At 40.9% G+C, this 18,843-nt stretch overlaps 1 protein-coding gene across 1 annotated transcript; it reads left to right on the forward strand.

Moving 5' to 3' along the window:
- Positions 1–700: 700 nt before the first annotated feature.
- Positions 701–12,216, forward strand: GTF3C6 (general transcription factor IIIC subunit 6). The gene is made up of 6 exons (XM_030316163.2): positions 701–829; positions 1,146–1,226; positions 2,361–2,424; positions 2,522–2,566; positions 4,376–4,489; positions 9,975–12,216. Exons 1-6 carry the CDS (start codon positions 716–718, stop codon positions 10,271–10,273), a joined length of 717 nt encoding a protein of 238 aa, XP_030172023.1. The 5' UTR covers positions 701–715; the 3' UTR covers positions 10,274–12,216.
- The last annotated feature ends 6,627 nt before the right edge of the window (positions 12,217–18,843 follow it).

Raw genomic sequence — 18,843 nt, forward strand, 5'->3', positions numbered from 1 at the left:
CATTTATTTTACAATCAGAGAAACCATGAGTTTGAGAAAATCCTGTTCAAAACTCCACCTCCCCAGGTCTCTGTATTCCCAGGACAATGTTTGTCTTACAGCACCTATGGCGATCTGATTAGCGCACAATTGGCTGAGTCCCTTTCTCTACCTTAGATCCCATGCAGCGGGCCTGCCTGAAACCCAAGCCCACCTTCTAGCGGGTTTTTTGCAGCGCGCGCTCCTTACGCGTTACATTGAAATGTGCCCTTCTTTTGGGATGAGCACTGGCTGTTGTATGGAAACCAATTTGACAATAAATTTCATATATTGAAAAAAAAAATGTGCCCTTAACTCCGCTCACGGAGAACTTGAATTGAGAAATAGTGCTCACACGCTATAAAGAATTTCTTTCCAAGAAATGTAGGCCCGGGGCAAAGCGAGGCCTCTCCGTTTCCCTCCCACAAAGTGGTTTCTTTGCAAGCACCTGCTTTATCAACTCTCCCTCCCCAGTTCTCTCCCCTAACCCAGGGCCCAGAGTCCGAAGGCGTCTTCGGTCGTAGGCCATCCCCGGCCAGCAGCCACTAGAGCCCAGCGCCTGCTCTCAGAAAGGAACAAGGAGAAGGCTCGGACCGGACTTCCACGTGGGCACGGAGGCGGCCATCTCGCGTCCTGGCAGGAGCAGTCCGCGGGGTCAGAGCGGCAGCCGGACCGGGAGCTGCCGCCCGTACTCAAGATGGCGGCCATGGAGGGCGTGGCCTGTGACTCGGAGGTTCCGAAAAGCTGCCGTATCATGGCGGCGACGGAGGAGCGGAGCCGAGAGGAAGAAGAAGAGGAAGAAGAGGAGGCAGTGAGTGGTATTGCGGCGGCCTGTGCGGCGGAGGCGGCGTGTGGGGCAGGGAGTCGGGATGCGGCCGGCGGGAGGCAGAGTCCCCAGCGCGTAAGGCCAGGAGGGCGGGCCCCTGCCCTGGCTGCCACACGGTCGTTAGAATGGGGAAGTAGAGGCAGTCGCTTTCGGTAACGTCGCTTGCTTCCTCTCGTTGAAAGCAGGACTTAGTGTTCACAAAGGTTGGGGTCGTTGCATTGGGGAGTTTTGGCTTCTCTTGTTAACTGCCTCTTTCTGCACACTGCGGTGCTAGCATGTTAACTCCTCTTTCTTCCACCAGGAGCAGTTGGTTCTGGTGGAATTGTCCGGAATTATTGACTCAGACTTTCTATCAAAATGTGAAAATAAATGCAAGATTTTGGTGAGTCTTCTAGAGTTAGAGGATATTTGTAGGTTTTCTTACATTTAAACAAGAATGAAAGAAATACGTATCCCCGAAGATCTATTCCTCGTTACAAAGCATTGAATTCTAAGGACAATTAGGTAGAAGTACAAAGGGATTGTGGGAGAAAATGCCACACTCGGCCTGAGGGTCTGAATGTGTGGCTGGCGAGAGTTTAAGATTTAGAGGGGGTAGCATTTTGATATGGAACAATACATTTTGAAAAAAACCCACATTGTTTTAGATAGTGCGTGCGGGAGAAAAAACGCAGCGAAGAGAGCTCAGATGTGCACGCAGACGCCACCTGGAGAAGGGAGAAAAGATTCGTACTAAACTTATAAGACCTCAAGCTCTGCTGTTGACTTGAGCTATGGTGTCATAAGTTACCATCTGTTTTATCACTTTACTTTAAAATCTTTCAGCTATTGTGGACAACACTGCTCTTACCTTAACTTGAGGAGGATGTTGATTGAAATACACGTTACTCCTTGGATATGAATTAAGTGTTCTTCAGGCCCTTAGCTGCTGTATTCAGAGCATTTTTAGCTTATCTTGTACTTGCTAGTTCAAGCTCCAGAGGTTCCCCAGTTGTGGAGAACACTCTCCTTGGTAGCAAGGTTATGTATTGAGTGCTCTTTTATGGCTTTAATTGAGATAAAATTGACATATAACATTATATTTCAGAGTACAACATAATGATTTAATAGTTGTATGTGCTGGGAAATGATCACCACAAGAAGTCTAGTTAACATCCGTCACTACACACAGTTACAATATTTTTTCTTACAGAGTTTTTGTTTGTTTGTCAAAGTAAGTTCTGTGCCCATTGTGGGGCTTGAACTCAGGACCCTGAGATGAAGAGTTGCATGCTCTACAGACTGAGCTGGCCAGGCATCCCATCATAACGAGAACTTTTAAGATTTGCTCTCAGCAACATTCGAGTATACAATATGGTATTATTAAGTAGAATCACCATGCTGTACGTTACATTCCCAGGACTTATTTATTTTATAACTGAAAGTCTATATCTTTTGACTGCCTTCACTCATTTCACCCAACCCTGCAAGGCTTTTTCTAATGATGATTTTTTTATGATCCTGTGTTCTGTTGTAGGGAATTGACACTGAGAGGCCCATTCTGCAAGTGGACAGTTATGTCTTTGCTGGAGAGTATGAAGGTAGGAGGATGTCAGATAGATGAAACTTCTTTTTTTATATGCTTCCCACAGAAAATCATTGTTATTTCTCAACAAGTTGCTTTCAACTTTTCTGCAGACACTCTTGGGACCTGTGTTATTTTTGAAGAAAATGTTGAACATGGTAAGTGCTTGCAGTGCTGACTCAGATCTTTTTACTGTGAAATATTACAAACTTATGTACAGTGAATGTTAAACTTAAACATCTCATGTATCCATTGTCTAGCTGTATCAAATCCTACCATTTTGCCAGATAGCTAAAAAACATTCCAGATACATTTGAAGCCTCTTGTATACCTCTCTCTAAACATATGTCCCTTCCTCTGTCTTGATAATCACTATTCTGAATTTGATGTATTTCTTTCCTGTATTTGATTTTGTTATATATATATATACATGTATATATATGTATATATGTATATGTATATATATATGTATATGTATACACACATCCATCCATCCACAAACAATAAATAGCTTTTCTTTTAGTATATTTTCAAACTTGATATAAATTACATGTATCATTCTATAACCCTTTTCAGTTATAGATAGGTTTTGAGATTTATACATATCGGTATGTATAATTCTATTTTCCCTGTTGCTTAGTATTCTATTTGTGACCGTACCGCAATTTATTCTCCAGTTACTGGACAGGTTGATCACTTTTATTTTTACCGTTAAATATTGATAACTGAACATTTATTGAATGCCTTCTATTTGTTAGACACTGTTCTAAATGCCACATGTATTAACTCATTTAATCCTCATCACATCTGTGAGGTAGATACCATTGCTGTCTTCATTTTATATTTGAAAACACTGAAGCACAGAGAGGTAGGTAACATTCCAAAGGTCATACACGAAGTGCGACAGCCAGGATTTGAACCCAGGTTGTCTGGTCCAGAGCCTCTGATCTTAATTATACGTATTAACTCATTGCAGAAATGCGGCCATGAGTATTTGTGTGTCTCCTTGTGCATGTATGTAAAAATGTCTCTAACGTATACGCTTAGAAATGGAATTACTAGGTTGCTGAGTGTGTGTTAGGTTTAACCATATGAAGTGACCAGCTTGGACTGAATATGGACCATTTCATGTGGTTCAACCAAACAGATATGACTGTGATCCTTTCTAAAGGGTAGTATCGGTTACACTCATGTAACAGCATGTGCAAATTTTCATTGTGCTTCACACCTGTAGCTCAGAGCCTCATCCTCCCTCTTGCCCGTGCCCACGGTTTCCTATAAAGCTGTACCCCCAGGCAGCAAGTTTTTTTCTGAGCCTTCTTTTGTGATTGGGAATGTCCTCACTCCAGTCTCTGGCTGCAGGTAGTGGGTCTGACTTCGGTGCTTCATTTTGAGTGGTAGAATTTGAGACCTCATTACCCTGTAAGGCCAGCTTCCTGGCCCCACTTCTGTACTTCAGGGCTGGAGCCTAACAGGCCTATAGCTTTAATTTCACTCGCAGTTTTGTGTTTTAGTCCTCTGGAGATGTTTGCTGTTTTTGAGTCCAGTTTTGCCTTCAGTTGTTATGTATTTTATCTGTTACTTCTCTGTGCTGGGAGCAGGAGGGATGAGTTAAATTTTGAACTTACTACACTATTTCTACAGGAAGTAGTTTAGTCTAATTCTTTAACTGGAATTATTATTTAAAAAAATTTTTTTTAAGTTTACTAATTATTTTGAGAGGGAAAGAGAGCACAAGTGGGGAAGGGGCAGAGAGGGAGAGAGAGAATCCCAAGCAGGCTCAGCACCACCAGTGCAGAGCCGGATGTAGGGCTCGAACCTGCGAACCACAGGATCATGACCTGAGCTGAAGTTGGACGCTCAACCACCTGAGCCACCCAGGTGACTCTGAACCGGAATTGTTGGGGCTTAACATGACTATTTGATGGCATCAACAATAAAATAATTGAGTTCATTTTATGTTCTAGGTGATGCAGAAGGCAGTAATAGAACGGTGTTAAAATATAAGTGCCATACAATGAAGAAGCTCAGCATGACAAGAACTCTTCTGACAGAAAAGAAGGAAGGAGAAGAAAACATAGGTTAGTTCACTTAGTTCTCTGAAAGTAGGTGATTTAGTATCGGCTTTGATAATGACACATTGCTGCCAGGACATTCCTGTACTTTGTAGTAATAGCTATGTAGTATGAAAATTGAGGGTGTTCCATGAAAAGTATCAAACATAGATTTAAAATTTATTTGAACTCTGGTGTGGCAGAGGGCCCTGGAGACGTGTAAGAAATCTTTTATCTGCTTTGCGTGGAAACAATTGTGAGGAGTCTGTCAAGAAACTTGATAGATTTTCAGCCCCTAGGGAATTCAGCAGCTGCTACCCACCCCATCCCCTTAATTAAAACTTCTTTGTAAATGGAGACGACAGGATCTGTGTCGTCAAGGTGTAACCCCAGAGGATCTCCTGGAAACTTGTGGCAGCGGTGGCAACCTTTCCCAAGAAGCTCACATTTGGAAGAAGCTGGCTCTATATGTGAGGGAAGGACTCACAGGTTTTAGACCGAAGACTCTTTTTTTTTTTTTTTGAGTTGGAGGGGAGCACAAATGAGCGAGGGGCAGAGAGAGAGAGAAACAAGGCTTATCCAGGGCTCATGTTTTACCTGATGCAGCCCTTGTGTTCTCCTGAATCAGGGCTCAAGCTCACCCCATGTGGGACTTGAACTCATGAATGGTGAGATCATGCCCTGAGCTGAAGTCAGGTGCTTAATGACAGAACCACCCAGGTGCCCCTAAATCTCATTCTTTTTTTTTTTCTTTTTTTTTTTTTCAACGTTTTTTTTTTTTTTTTTTTTTTTTTTTATTTTTGGGACAGAGAGAGACAGAGCTTGAACGGGGGAGGGGCAGAGAGAGAGGGAGACACAGAATCGGAAACAGGCTCCAGGCTCCGAGCCATCAGCCCAGAGCCTGACACGGGGCTCGAACTCACGGACCGCGAGATCGTGACCTGGCTGAAGTCGGACGCTTAACCGACTGCGCCACCCAGGCGCCCCCCTAAATCTCATTCTTAATTTGCATCTGCTGAGGCTTCTCCAGTTGCTGGTCATCCCAGAGTAGAGACTTTGAACTAGTGCTTCTTGAACCCATCCATAGCAGGCACATATTTGTGGAGATGAGCAAATAATTACTTGGAAGTTTAAAAGCTCATTGCTCATAAGTGAAGTAAGAGAAATCACACATTTGTCTAAATATAAAAAAATAAAACAAACTAATAAACAAAAAGCAGAAACAGGCCCATAAATACAGAGAACAAACTGGTGGTTGCCAGAGGGGTGGGAGTGGTGGGATGGGCAGAATGGGTGAAGGGGAGTGGGAGATACAGCCTCCCAGTTATAGAATGAGTAAGTCACTCGAATAAAAGACACAGCATGGGGAATATAGTCAATGGTACAGTAATAGTGTCATATGGTGTATGGTGTATGGTGTATGGTGACAGATGGTAGCTGCAGTTGTGAGCATGGCATAATATATAGACTTTTCAAATCACTGTATTGTACACCTGAAACTAATGTCACATTGTGTGTCATCTATTCTTCCATTTTAAAAAATTTACTAATGAAAAAAAAGCTCATTGCTCAAAGACATATTTCAAACTCTGATAAACATGACCCTAGTGATGAATATTTGTGGCTTGATTTATTATATTTGAGGAATAAACATATGAAGGCACATTAATCATGTAGAAATTAATTATACCAGTTACATATAAGTACATAAAAAATCTTTGTTCTTAACATGTATATCCCAAAACTATCCCCATTTTTAGCATTTCGTGAAAGTAACAGGAAGAGGGGTGTCTGGGTGGCTCAGTCGGTTAAGTGTCCATCTTCGGCTCGGGTCATTATCTCATGGTTCATGGGTTCGATCCTGCGTCAGGTTCTGTGCTGACGGCTTGGAGCCTAGAGCCTGCTTTGCATTCTGTGTCTCCCTCTCTCTCTGCCCCTTCCCTACTCATACTCTGTCTCTTTCTCTCTAAAATAAAACAAAATATAAAATAAAATAAAATAAAATAAAATAAAATAAAATAAAATAAAATAAAATAACAGGAAGAAAGAGGTACTTGAAGTTCTAGTTTCAAGTCCTTGAAAGGCAGATACATATCAGATAGCTTAGCTATTATTTTGATATATTTTTTTAAAGCAGGAAGTTGTAGAATTTCCTTTCCTAGAGTCTTTAATAAACCACCAGGTCGACCGTGGGAAGATTTGCATGTTTTGTTTAATCAAATACGTTAGTTAGCTCAAGGCTATATTGGTTATGCATTGCTGCATAAAAAATTCCCTCTAAACTTAATGGTTTTAAAACAACAACAAAAATATTTTACACAGTTTCTGTGAATCAGGCATTTGGCCAGATGGTTCAGCTTAGCCAGGGAGTTCTGGCTCAGTGTCTCTCTTGAGGTTACCGTCAATATGTTGGCTGGACTGAAGAAGGGATCTGAAGGCTTGAGTAATGTGGAACATCTGAATATAAGTTGGCTCACTCACATGCCTGGCTGGTTTATGCTGGCTGTTAGCAGGATGCCTCAGGACCTTGCCTACCCACAGTACTGTTCAAGTGCACTCCTGACATGGCAGATGGCTTCTTCCAGATCAAGTGATCTGTGAGAACAACATAGAAGCCACAATATCTTTTATGAACTAGCCTTAGAAGTCACATTCTGTCATTTCTGCCATATCTTATTTATTATGGGAAGGGACGATACAGGGGCATGAATACCAGGAAGGTGAAGATCTTTGGGGACCATCTTGGAGGCTACCAAACATGCCAATATGCTGCAAGCAGAACAAAAGAAAAGGAGATGTGGGCCCTGCCTTCTGGGAGTTTGCACTCTAAAGTCAATCACACTGAAACAGACATGTGTGAATGGGACTCAATACCCGTTTCATTCAACTTATTTTAAGTTTCTGTTATGTGCCAAGTATTTAAGCTAAATAACAGAATAGGCAATAGGATGGATGGCTTCAAGATTTTGAACCTGGTGACTATGCGAATGATGGTATTGCAGGAAAAAAAATAATGAGAGAATGGTTGAAGCTGGCTGGAGGGAAAAGGACTAATCAACTTTTGATAGAAGGAGATTTTATAGTAGTAACATATGAGAAGACATGGCATCAGCCATAAGGATGGTTCAACAAAACAGTCACAGAAGAGTTAGCTTCTGGTGGTGAATAGGAGCAGATGGAAGTGTGAACAGGGTGGCAAGATAGGTTGTGGTATCTTAGAGATATCTAATAGCATTTTGAAGGTATAACTAAGGCTTGCTATAGAAATTAATGAGGAACCACTGAAAATATTTGACTGAAAGGGTCAGAAGGATAAAAGAAATGATTAGCATCATTGAAGCAGTTCTTTTTTTTTTCAATATATGAAATTTATTATCAAAATGGTTTCCATACAACACCCAGTGCTCATCCCAAAAGGTGCCCTCCTCAGTACCCATCACCCACCCCCCCATCAACCCTCAGTTTGTTCTCAGATTTTAAGAGTCTCTCATGCTTTGGCTCTCTCCCATTCTAACCTCTTTTTTCTTTCCCCTCCCCCATGGGTTTCTGTTAAGTTTCTCAGGATCCACATAAGAGTGAAAACATATGGTATCTGTCCTTCTCTGTATGGCTTATTTCACTTAGCATCACACTCTCCAGTTCCATCCACGTTGCTACAAAGGGCCATATTTCGTTCTTTCTCATTGCCCTGTAGTACTCCATTGTGTATATAAACCACAATTTCTTTATCCATTCATCAGTTGATGGACATTTAGGCTCTTTCCATAATTTGGCTATTGTTGAGAGTGCTGCTATAAACATTGGGGTACAAGTGCCCCTATGCATCAGCACTCCTGTATCCCTTGGATAAATTCCTAGCAGTGCTATTGCTGGGTCATAGGGTAGGTCTATTTTTAATTTTCTGAGGAACCTCCACACTGCTTTCCAGAGCGGCTGCACCAATTTGCATTCCCACCAACAGTGCAAGAGGGTTCCCGTTTCTCCACATCCTCTCCAGCATCTATAGTCTCCTGATTTGTTCATTTTGGCCACTCTGACTGGCGTGAGGTGATACCTGAGTGTGGTTTTGATTTGTATTTCCCTGATAAGGAGCGACGCTGAACATCTTTTCATGTGCCTGTTGGCCATCCGGATGTCTTCTTTAGAGAAGTGTCTATTCATGTCTTCTGCCCATTTCTTCACTGGGTTATTTGTTTTTCGGGGTGGAGTTTGGTGAGCTCTTTATAGATTTTGGATACTAGCCCTTTGTCCGATATGTCATTTGCAAATATCTTTTCCCATTCTGTTGGTTGCCTTTTAGTTTTGTTGGTTGTTTCCTTTGCTGTGCAGAAGCTTTTTATCTTCATAAGGTCCCAGTAGTTCATTTTTGCTTTTAATTCCCTTGCCTTTGGGGATGTGTCGAGTAAGAGATTGCTACGGCTGAGGTCAGAGAGGTCTTTTCCTGCTTTCTCCTCTAGGGTTTTGATGGTTTCCTGTCTCACATTCAGGTCCTTTATCCATTTTGAGTTTATTTTTGTGAATGGTGTGAGAAAGTGGTCTAGTTTCAACCTTCTGCATGTTGCCGTCCAGTTCTCCCAGCACCATTTGTTAAAGAGACTGTCTTTTTTCCATTGGATGTTCTTTCCTGCTTTGTCAAAGATTAGTTGGCCATACGTTTGTAGGTCTAGTTCTGGGGTTTCTATTCTATTCCATTGGTCTATGTGTCTGTTTTTGTGCCAGAAGCAGTTCTTGATTATGGGGGGTTCATTGATGGGTTAGGGCTTTGTAAGTACGAGAAGGAAAACAATTTTTTTCAAGTTTTTGTTTTTTATTGTTTGTTTTTTTTGGAGAGGTGTCTTATTTCATCATTGGATGTTCCAACTCAAAATGACATGTTACTGTTGACTTGAAAGACGATAGGGTGGTATCATCCATTATGAAAACTGAGGAGAAAATCGTATGGAAGTGACAGAATTTTCTATAAGGTGTGAGATGGCAGTGAGAGCTCAGTGATCTCTCAGGATGATTTGGGAATTGGACTCTGGAAAAGGAGGTTGGAATGGTAACTAAAGTTAATTACTTTTAGTGATATTTTTTTAAGAGATTTATTTTTAGTCTGAATTAAAAAAAATTTCTAATTGCAGTATAGTTGATATATGATATTATATTAGTTTTAGGCATACAACATAGTGACTTGATAATTATATACATTACAAAGTGCTCACCATATAGTGTAGTTCCCACTGGTCACCATATAAAGTTACTAAAATATTATTGACTATATTCCGTTTTTAGTGATTTTGATGTTGCATACACTATAGGCATTCTAAGATCTCCAGATAAGATGGAAATTCCATGATTATTTATCAGTAGTTATGGGCACCATGTTCATTGGTTTACCTTGGGATTTTATTTTGACGTGTATCCATGGGATGAAAATTTAAATTAAAGAGAAATATGCTTCAGTGCCTGAAATTCCTTTTTCATGTTTCTTTCTTGGTTTGTCCTCCCATCCCTCACCCTCCCTTACCAGGTGGTGTGGAATGGCTGCAGATCAAGGACAATGATTTCTCCTATAGACCCAACATGATTTGTAGCTTTCTGCATGAAAGTGAAGATGACGATGTGGTAGCTCCAGCCTCAGAGAAACCTTTGGAGCTGGAAGAGCAAGAGATTCAAATGAAAGATAGTTCAAACCTGAGTTATGAACAGGGGAAACCACTGAACTTGGAGATAGAGAATTCTGGTTCTCTTACTGATATCCCTTCTGAGTCAGAAGGTTCTGTATTTATGGAAACTCAAGATACTGCTTTAGAAATCACTCCTAGATGAAATGTTTCTTATAGTAGCTAGTAACAAACTTTTTGGAGCTTTTATATAAAATAATTGACTGTGTAGCTTTTCAGTTCACTATTTTACTAGTTTTGTTGACTCTACACACATTTCCAATTGTAGTACAGTTTAATATACCAGAGTCATTAAGGACCAGATATAAATTGAATTTTTAAAAATATGATGTAAATGACTATAGGGACCCTTCTCTGGTAAGTCTTTTAAATTGGAAGTTTTATTAAGGTAAGTGTATCATTTTTTATTGCAGCTGTCACAAATGACTCCAAATGTAGTGGCTTAAAATGACACAAGTGTAGGTCAGCTAGCTGACATGGGCTAGGCTAAAATCAGAGTGTTGGCAGGACCTCATTCTCTACTGGAGGTTGGGGTTGGGGACTCTTATTTCCTTGTTCATTCAGTTATTGGCAGATTTCAATTCTTTACAATTGAAGGATCAATGTCCCATTTTCTTACTATCATCTGAGAGCCATTTCCACCTTCTAGAGGGTGCATACATTGCTTGGCTCTGGTCCTCTTCTCTTTAAAGCCAGTAATGGTCAAGTCCCTCTCACTCTTTGAGTCTCTCCTGCTTCTTCCATCATACTATTTCTGACTCATCTTGCTAATTACCTGACCCAGTATCTGTTTTTTCTTTTTTCATTTTGTAACAATCCCAGAATTATTCAGTTATCAATTTGCCCATGTGTATGCATATATGTGGCCATATGACTAAGTTCTGGCCAGTGACATGGAATTGTAAGTGTTGAGTGATAGATGCTTCTGGAAAGTTTCCTTAAATTTTAAGACATAAAGGGAAGTGGGCCAGTTCATCTTCTCTTTCTTCCTGCTGGAACATGGATGTGGTGGCTAGAGCTTCAGCAGGCTTTTGGGACTAGAAAGGAACCTTGGAAATAGAAGCCACGAGTGGCAAAGCAACAAGATAGAAGATTGGATCTTGATATGCTGCCCTGGACTGCCAAGAATAAAGAAGGTTAATAATAGAACCCTTTCTTTTTCTCCATGGTAGAATGACTTCAAGTTTAACTTTTGGCACTGTTTTCCCTGGAAATCTATAGGATGAAATAATAGAATGTCAACTGTGATGTCAGGCAATATTGCTTATGATTAAAAATGACCCCTTATTGGTAAATGGTATCTAGACCAGGAAGACTATATGACAACTGTAAATACCCATCGGAAAATATGGACTGGGCCTCCTGAAGCACTGTTTCTTTTTCTTTTTTTTTTCTTCTTTTCTTTTCTTTCTTTCTTTCTTTCTTTTTTTTAAAAATAGGCTCCATGCCCAATGTGGGGCTTGAATTCACAACCCTGAGATCAAGAGTCATGTCCTTTACTGACTGAGCCAGCCAGGTGCTTCAAGCACTGTGGTTCCTATTACAAAGATCCCTGGAAGCTACATTCATGGCTGTTTCAAGAGATACTGGTTCTTGGGGAGCCTGAAGTTTCTAAGCCAGCATGGCTTCTGCACCCACCCAGATGATCTTGTTCCCTTACACCTGATCTGACACTTGGGTGCCAGAGTAAAGCCTCCTGTTGAAACAAACCTCATGCTGTTGTGCTGTTTCCAATGAAGTGAAGTGAGCCTGGTGCCGGGTTCAGTCCCAGAAGACCTGTTGCGTCCTGAGTGTGAACGTCATTCCTAACCTGTGACTGCTGCTGTTCAGGCAGGGAAGGCACTGCAACTACCTACCTCCGGCCTTTTGTGTGAGGGAGAAATACCTTTCCTCTTGTTTAAGTCATGCTGTAATAGCCACATGTAATCCTATTTAATACATTATGCGTTTAGAAAACTGGAGAAAAGGGTAAGGAAGTAGAATGGAAAATTCTTGAGACCTGTAATCTTGGAAAGAAACTCATCTGATGTGTGATGTAGTTCTACCTTAAGTTGAAGAGGATAATAAAGTCTTATATTCTGAAAAGAACATAACGTGTTTTTAGTTCCTTGCCTGTAAATGAGGATATGAGGATAAATGTTGGGAATTTAGTAAAATGAATCTTATTTTTCAATTATGAAGTGTTTTGTCAGACTAGAACTTCACAAATTAATTTCTCCACCATTGGTCTGTCTTACTGATTTAACTGCTATCACTTACAAACGAATCTTGGAACTACAGTCTCTTTGTAGCTGTCACAATACTGCTTCTGACACTGAATGCAATAGGTGGCTTTTGCTTAACAAATGATGATATTCTATTTAAAATGGCTTTGTTGGGGCGCCTGGGTGGCGCAGTCGGTTAAGCGTCCGACTTCAGCCAGGTCACGATCTCGCGGTCCGGGAGTTCGAGCCCCGCGTCAGGCTCTGGGCTGATGGCTCAGAGCCTGGAGCCTGTTTCCGATTCTGTGTCTCCCTTTCTCTCTGCCCCTCCCCCGTTCATGCTCTGTCTCTCTCTGTCCCAAAAATAAATAAACGTTGAAAAAAAAAATTTTTTTTAAATGGCTTTGTTTGTTTTGATTTGTTTTTGAGAGAGACAGTGCTAGTGGGGACAGGCAGAGAGAGGGAGAGAGAATCCCAAGCAGGCTCCAACTGTCAGCGCAGAACCTGATGTGGGGCTCGAACCCACAAAGTCATGAGATCATGGCCTGAGCTGAAACCAAGAGCCAGACGTCTAACTGACTGAGCCACCCAGGCGCCCCAATGATATTCTATTTAATAGGATTTTATATGGCTAAGGTTCATCATGGGGAATTACTCCTTAAGGCCATTATAGCAATGTTAGGAAATCCACACATTTGTTCATTATGTACTATATAGTTGATCATAACAAATTTGTTGACAGAGTCAGCTGAAATTATTGATATTATGTGGTTAGCTATTTAGCAGCAGCTAATAATTTTCCAGAATCTACTGTTTTCATTTTTTTGTTGTTCCTATGTGAAACTGAAAAAAACTTCCTAATGTGTTAGGCTTGCATACAGTTCTCTCCAGAAATGTCATTGATTCTAGAAATGGACTTGCTGTCTCTCTTTTATGACTTCCACCATTTTTTTTTTTTTAAGTTTTTATTTTGAGAGAGAGTGCATGCACAAGCAGGGGAGGGGCAGAGAGAGAGGGAGGGGAAGAGAGAGAGAGAGAGAGAGAGAGAGAGAGAATCCCAAGCAGGATCCACACTGTCAGCATGGAGCCTGATGCTCCATCGTTAATGACGATATGTAGTTTCTAGATACTGGTATATATATTTTTTTCTTTAAAAATTTTTTTCTTTGGGTGTGTGTGTGTGGGGGGGACAACTGGTACTTTGTTTTGGGTTTAACGTTGCCATACTTAACTTATGAATATGGATGTCAAGATAGCAAAGGTCCTACTTTTTTTTCAGATCCCAAGTAAGATTTCCTTCACTATCGTGTCTTCACAAACTCTTGTATTCTCTTCATATCCCATGCTTTCATTTGGTGATTGTATTAGGTTGCTACTGCTGCTGTAACAAAATACCACAATTTTAGTGGCTTAAAACACGATTAAATTTATTATATTATAGTTCTGGAGGTCAAATTCCAAGAATAAGTCTTACGGGGATAAAATCAAGATGTTGATAGGGCTGCATTCCTTCTGGACATACCACGGGAGAATCCATTTTCTTGTCTTTTTCAGCTGCTAGAGGCTGCCTGCATTCCTTGGCCTGAGGCCCCTTCCTCCATATTCAAAATCAGTAATGTAACATCTTTAAATCTCTCTCTCCTGCTTCTGTCATCACATTTTCTCTGATTCTTACACTCCTGTGTCCCTCTTAAAAGGTCCCTTGTAATTAGATTCGTCTCATACAGAAAATCCAGGATAACCTTCCTATCTAAAGATCCTGAGGGGTGGCTGGGTGGCTCAGTCTATTAAGCATCAGACTTCGGCTCAAGTCACAATCTCATGGTTCATTAGTTCAAGCCTCATGTCGGGCTCTGTGCTGACAGCTCAGAGCCTGGAGCCTACTTCGGATTCTGCGTCTCCCTCTCTCTGCCCCTTCCCTGCTCACTCTCTGTCTCTGTCTCTCTCAAAAATAAACATTAAAAGATTACAAAAAAAAAAAAAAAAAATCCTGAACTGAATCATGTCTGCAAAAGCCCCTTTACATAGAACATTCCCAGGTTCTGGGGAGTAGGACCTGAGCATTTTAGAGAGAACTTGTTCTGTCTTCCACACTGTCATTCTACACTTTGGTGCATAACTTGTCAGGAAACAAGTGAGGTAGCCTCATGATTTCCCTAGAATACTGCCTAGAGAGAATTACCAGGTTACAGTGTAAGGAGGAGGAGTCCAGGTGGAATTCAGTCAGCTTTCTGAGTTGAGGAGATGGGACTGGAAGACCAAGAAGATAAAGAGAGCTGGAGTTTGCACAGCAGAATATCAGAAAGGGGAGAGTACAGAGAGAGAAAGCTTCAATGATCTATATAGAATCCTCCCGGAGTCTTCAGTGGAATACTGATCACATATGTGCCAGAAAAATAGTGGAGGCAGGGAAAAGAGCTGTCTGAACAATCCCTGCAGCGTGCAGTTCTCAGCCAGAGTAGAAAATCTCATATTTCATGGAGCATGGATAGAGTACTCCGAAGGGTTTTGCCTTAGAGCATAATTAGCCTAAATAAGGCTCTTGCCACACCTAGCAAAACTGAAAAGGAAGACCTGAAAGGATCAGATGGTTTCCGAGTAGCTGCATCTCAGAACAACACTGTAGAATAACATATCCAGCACCCAGCAAAGTAAAATTCACAATGTCTGGCACTCAAAATACTATCAAAGACACTTCTGGTTTCTGGTCTGATGCTGAGAAGGTGGAAATTGCCACTCCATTGTAACAAAAAGCTGGACTGAAAAGACATATCAATAACTCTTCACTTTAGACAAGTGAAGTCACAGGACAAACCACAGACAGATGAATACAGAGGATCAGAACTTAATGGAGCAGAAGCCTATGAGCACAAACCTCTATGAGAACCAGTTATGGGATAGGAAAAATTGAACTGTAATCGATAAATTGCTAGAGGTTCAATGTGGATAACTTTGAATGTTAAAAACTCCAGGAAGACCCAGTTATCAGAAGTCCTCATTCACTTTTCAATTTTGCCTCCAAGAGCTCAACTAGGTTCTCACAGTGAGTGTTGGAGAAAAATCTCCTCGTGCTTCCACAAAGGAGAAGACAAAAGGAATGGTTTTGAAATGTCTCAGAGCATTCTGTCTTCTTAACAAGGTCTACCCTCAGGAGAAAGTATGTAATCAGAGCCTAACCTGCTGGGGTTTTATCAGTGGGTAACTGACCTGAGGAAAAGAGATACCCAACTCCAGTCCACTCTAGTCATTCTGTCCCACCAAACAGAAGAAAAACTGAGAGTCACATAGAAGACTGAGACCAACTCATGGGATTATAGAACATTTTCCCTTCCCCACACCTTACCACCACATTACTAAAGGCCTATTTACAGCAGTTCCTTTTGCCCAGCACATTATGTCCAGCTACCAAAAATATTGCAAGACATACTAAAAGGCAAAAAGCACAGTTTGAAGAGGCAGAGTAAGCATCAGAACCAGACTCAGGTATGGCAGGGATGTTGGAATTGTCAGAATGGGAATTTAAAGCTACGATTAAGGTGCTAAGGGCTTTCATGGATAAAGTAGACAGCATGCAAGTCTAGATGGGCAATGTAAGCAGAGTCTAAGAAAGAACCAAGAACAAATGCTGGAAACCAAAAACATAACAGGAATGGAGAATATCTTTGATAGGTTTATTAGTAGACTGGACACGGCTGAGCAAAGAATCTCTGAACTTGAGGATATTTCAATAGGAACTGCCAAAATGGAAATGGAAAAGGAGAAAAAAGGCTGAAAGAAAAAAAAATATCAGGAAATATGGCACAACTACAAAAGATGTAACATACATGTAGTGGAAATTCAAGAAGTGAAAAAAGGGAGAAAGAAACAAGTAATATTTGAAACAATAATGACTGAGAATTTCCCCAAATTAATATCAGGCATTAAACCACAGAGAACACCAAGTGCATAAATGCCAAAAAAACCCTAAATCTAGGGATATCATTTTATTTATTTATTTATTTAGAGAGACAGAGAACATGCAAGTTGGGGAGGGGCACAGGGAGAGAGAGAATCCCAAGTAGGCTCAGTGCAGAGCCTGACACGGGGCTCAAACTCAAGAACTGTGAGACCATGACCTGAACCAAAATCAAGAATCCATTGCTCGATTAACCGGCTGAGCCACCCTGGCACTCCAGGATATCATTTTCATACTACATAAAATCAACAATTAATTTAAAATCCTGAAAGGAACCAGAGCAGGGAAAATCACCATACCTATAGAGGAGCAAAGATAAAAATTACATCTAATTTCTCTTCAATAACTGTGCAGGCAAGAAGACAGATGGAATGAATTATTATTATTTTTAAGTTTATTTATTTTGAGGGAGAGAGAGAGAGAGCAAGTGCATGAGTGGGGGAGGGGAAGAGAGAGAGAGGGAGAAGAGACAATCCCAAGCAGGCTCCACACGGCCAGCCCAGAGCCCAACGAGGGTCTTGAACTCACAAACTCTGAGATCATTACCTGAGCAGAAATCAAGAGTTGGATGCTTAACTGACTGAGCCAGCCAGGTGCCCCAGAATGTAATATTTAAAATGTGGAAAGAAAAAACACACTAAAGTAGAGTTCAGTATCTTGCAAAATTATCCCTTAAAAGTGAGAAAGAAAGACTTTCAAAAAGATAAAGACAAACACAAATTGAGGGAATTTGTTGCCAGTAGACCTGTCTTGCAAGAAATGTTAGAAGTTCTTTAGAGAGAAGTAAAATGATACGAGTCAGAAACTCAAATCTGCATAAAGAGAGGATGATCATCAGAAAAGGAATACGTGAAGGTAAAATAAAAACTTCTACTTTTACTTTTTTAACTTTGAGAGAGAGAGAGAGAGAGAGAGAGTATAAAGCGGGGGAGTGAGAGAGAGAGAGAGAGACAGAGAGAGAAAATCCCAAGCAGGCTCTGCACTGCAGGCACAGAGCCCAACATGGGGCTCAAACTCATGAACTGTTAGATCATGACCCGAGCTGAAATCAAGAGTTGGACACTTAACCAACTGAGCCATCCAGGCACCCTATTTTTATTTTTAATTGATCTACCAGAAAAATCTGTTCAAATAATGACAACAATATATTTGATTATGTATGCCTTTGTATATATGGATTGCTATAGACAGAATGTGTCCTTCCCAAATTCATGTGTGGAAATCCTAACCCCTCAATGTGATGGTATTACAAGGTAGGGCCTTTGGGAGGTGATTAGGTCATGAGGGTAGAGGCCTCCTGAATGGTATTAGTACCCTTATAAAAGAGACCCTAGAGTGCTCCTTTGTTCCTTGTTCCACGTGATGACACAGTGAAAAGATGCTGTCTACGAATCAGGAAATGGGCCTTCATCAGACAGCATATCTGCTGATGCCTTGATCTTAGACTTTAAAGCTTCTGGAACTGTGGGAAATACATTTCTGTTGTTTATAAGCCACCCAGTATATGGTATTCTGGTATATAGCCCCTTGGATGGACTAAGACATATGTGCTTATGTATAAGTGAAATTAATGACAGAAATGATACAAGGGACTGGCAGGAGAAATTAGGAGTTTTTTTTGTACTTGTACAACCCATGAAGTAGTATATTGTTATTTGAAAATGGATGTGGATTAATTGTAAATGTATATTGCAAACTCTAGGGAAACCACTAAAAAGTGTTTATAAAGAAGGGTGCAGGGGTGCCTGAGTGGCTCAGTTGGTTGTTTCTGACTCTTGGTCTTGGCTCAGGTCATGGTCTCATGGTTTGTGGGATCAAGCCCTGCATTATACTCCACGTTGACAGCAAGGAGCCTGCTTGGGATTCTCTCTCTCCCTCTCTCTCTCTCAAAATAAATAAACTTAAAGGAAAAAAGTGTACGGGCTCCTGGATGGCTCAGTTGGTAGAGCATGTGACTCTTAATCTCAGGGTTGTGAGTTTGAGCATAGGTTGGGTGCAGAGGTTACTTTAAAATCTTAAAGATTTTAACCAACTAAACTAAGAAAAGAGAGAAAATGGAATCATATAAAATGGTTAATTAAAATCACAAAATACAGGGGCACCTGGGTGGCTCAGTCAGTAGAGTGTGTGTGGGGAATAAGGTTAGGAATTCCCAGGAATAACCCTGATGGGTTAACAAGACATAAAGAAATAGATAGCCACGGGATGAACACATCCAAGACTAGGCAAACAAGATTAGGTAAACAGGGCAAAGGCCCCCAGTATAGGACAAAGGTATAGGAAATAGGAAATCTCAGGATGAAAACATTCAAGATTAGTAAACAAGATTAGGTATTCAGGGCAAGATTAGGTAAACAGGGCAAAGGCCCCCACTATAGGACAAAGGTATAGGAATAGGAAATCTCAGGATGAAAACATCCAAGATTAGTAAACAAGATTAGGTATTCAGGGCAGAAACACCCCCCCAATTTAGTACAATAGCAGAAAGCTTCTTTCACTGGAAGGAAGGACAAAAACAGGTAAACAGGGCTATAGACTGCAGCAGGAGGAAGTTGCCTG

Source organism: Lynx canadensis, chromosome B2 (assembly GCF_007474595.2).
Source record: "Lynx canadensis isolate LIC74 chromosome B2, mLynCan4.pri.v2, whole genome shotgun sequence".
Lineage (NCBI taxonomy): Eukaryota > Metazoa > Chordata > Mammalia > Carnivora > Felidae > Lynx > Lynx canadensis.